Below are 2,782 nucleotides of genomic sequence, written 5' to 3' on the forward strand. Positions count from 1 at the left end.
CAACAGCTCACTTTATTGTACTAATTTATATAATCTTTCCTCATGATACACTTACCATTGATACAATTGCTGGAAACAGTCAGCAAAGTTTTGTGATGAAGGGGTTGCGTCGCAGCTACATAATCGGCACAAGATATTTACATTATTACCGATAATACCATCAAGATGAAAATGATTTCTAAGTGTCCAGGTGGATTTCCATTGTGTTCCGATGTATCATTTGTAGATTGTAATAAGCAGTTGATGCTACAATGATAAAAATGATAAAAAATGATATGTAAATATCCTGTGTTGATTATGATGCAAGCCCTCTGCTCTATTTCAATTTATCAAGAATTATCTAAAGATTTTAATCGTATGAAATTTCGTGAAGATATCACACAGAATTGATGCGAATCTTCAATCAGTGAGTCTCACATCAAGGCCTTTTCTTTTCTGGTGTTTTTTTTGCGTTGCTGCAACCAATTTTGTCCGATCAAGTGAGACATGAACTCATTCGAATAAGACTCGATTATAATCTTTGTCTAAAACTTATACTCTTATACTTATACTTATATTGTAATGCGCTGCCTTTCCTCGTTTTACTGTATTACTATTGCGTGCATCTCGCTTACGCTTCTTGTATTTTTATCCACTGACGCGATACTGCGTACATGTACTTTCGCTAGACTATACGCCTCATTATCTTATTTTACATTATCTTTTTTTATTTATTTCTTCATTTTCTTTTTACTGCATGCGTTTAAAGTTAAGCATTTTATGCTCACATACAATCGTGAGCATAACCACAATATTTAATCTTTTATTTTAATCTCAAGTAATTTTAGTAATTTATATTTAATACTTGTACTTACTAATTTATTTTTAATTTCGATATCGTACTTTATCAGGCAGGCATTGTAGCAGTAGCTCTGCTATCACTTTGCCTTTTGTGTATGTATATTAAGTACACAATAAACATATTATATTTAAGATTCGATGGGCAGTTCATTAATTGAATGAATTTTTTGTTAGTTTTCGTTTTAAGATTACGCGTTTATTTTATTTATATTACAAAGTAAAAAAGTAAAAAATAAATTGAAATCCATTGCTTAATTTTTATTGTTTTATTATGAATTATACGTGAAATACTTTTATTATTCAATAGAATACGGATTAAGAATGGCCCAGCTACAGTTCTCTGAAGATTATGTCTTCCGAGCATTAAAATAAAATTTCCAAAAAAATGCTTTGCACAAAGTGTTTCATATTTCAAATTGTGATGTACATACATATATTATAAAGTATTTTATAAAATGTTTAAGTTTTGAGGATTTTATATGGATTTTTTACATGCAGAATGAAATGAATTGATTTATGTAAGAAAAAACATATAGTTTCATGAGCTAAGGGTGATATTGAAATTTTAGAAATACTATCTCAAACAAAATCAAAAGAAATGGTAGTGTCTCGCGCCAAAGTGTATGTATGAGACCGCCATGTAATCTATACGCGAACCGGCGAGTTGCAAGCATGCGAGATTTCGAATTCTCAATAATAGTTGATGAAGTTTTGAGTAACCTTAGGGAGAATTCACACCTTAACAGAAAAGCAGAAAACAGAACAGCAGAAGCCAATCAGAAGTTGCATTTAGCTATCAAGTGCTACACTTGCTAGTACTTGATAACTATAAGTGCAACTTAAGTTAATTAAATGAACTGGTTAGCTTCTGCATTTATGGTTTCTACTTTTCTGTCAAGGTGTAAATTCTTCTTTAGTCGATAGCTTGGGTTAGAATTACATAATAAGTGTTTTTATTTTTTCTCTCCGTGCCCTACAAGCGGAGATATTATAATGTAAAGTTTGAAATTATAGTTGTATTAACTCTAAGATATCTTATTTGAAAACTAAATAATTTTTATTTGAATGCATTGCTCTTATAATATTTGAGATTTTAAATGAATTACCCTGTATATGTCGTAAATATAACATATCTTATACAGGAGCATGTAAAGAGGGACCATTTGAAACAGCGCAATCACGTTTGTCCACACTGCGGCAAGTCTTTCTTTAAAAGATTCGACCTGAAGACTCACAGTAGAACGCACACGAACGAACGTCCATATGTGTGTCGTGTTTGCGGCAAAAGATTTCATCATCAAAGCCACATTATTCGTCACGAGCGCACACATTCAGGTGAGCGACCGTATGTTTGCGACATTTGTCAAAAAACTTTTACGCAACCCAGCTCGTTAAAAACGCATAAGCAAAAACATCAGCAAATTCGGATGGATTTTCTAGATTACCAGATCGATGAGGATGATCCTATTGCATTAGCGACTTTGTAAAACTGATAAGACATGTCTTATGAAATAAATGTATCACGATGTTCCGTTTGGCGTGTGAAGAAAATGAAGAAGCAGTGGATGTATAATACTAGTAATCAGTTCTACAATTTCTATTTTATTAGCATTGTTATGATCATGTTGTTATCTTTTTAATTAAAACTGTTGAAAAAAAACATGAAAGAGATTACTTATTTATTCACATTGAATTATAGCTGATGATAGATATATCTTAAGAGGATATATGCTAAAGCCGTCTGTTTTATCGACAAAAATACCATTTTTGTTGGTTACTAACTACTTCGTATTAATCGCATAAAATAAAATTTCCTTTTCCACGATTAAAACACACATGCTAATGTATCTGGCTCTGGTGCATTTTGTACCAAAAACGGGAAAAAATGAAATAATTACAGATTTCGTTATCCATTTTAACCTCAACATGGCGACTAATGCTA

General features: G+C 31.6%; 1 protein-coding gene across 2 annotated transcripts in view; it reads left to right on the forward strand.

Moving 5' to 3' along the window:
- LOC105462274 (zinc finger protein 484-like) overlaps positions 1–2,500 on the forward strand; it is a 4,747-nt gene extending 2,247 nt beyond the window's left edge. Inside the window, exons 2-3 of one of the 2 annotated variants that reach the window (XM_011708796.1) lie at positions 1,983–2,175; positions 2,281–2,500. In XM_011708796.1, the coding sequence (XP_011707098.1) occupies positions 1,983–2,175; positions 2,281–2,327 (240 nt within the window). In that variant the 3' untranslated portion in view covers positions 2,328–2,500. Of the gene's footprint in view, positions 1–1,982 lie in introns of both variants that reach the window. The other variant, XM_011708795.1, reaches the window with a different exon arrangement.
- The last annotated feature ends 282 nt before the right edge of the window (positions 2,501–2,782 follow it).

This window comes from Wasmannia auropunctata, unplaced genomic scaffold, assembly GCF_000956235.1.
Source record: "Wasmannia auropunctata unplaced genomic scaffold, wasmannia.A_1.0 LD266799.1, whole genome shotgun sequence".
In the NCBI taxonomy this organism is placed as follows: domain Eukaryota; kingdom Metazoa; phylum Arthropoda; class Insecta; order Hymenoptera; family Formicidae; genus Wasmannia; species Wasmannia auropunctata.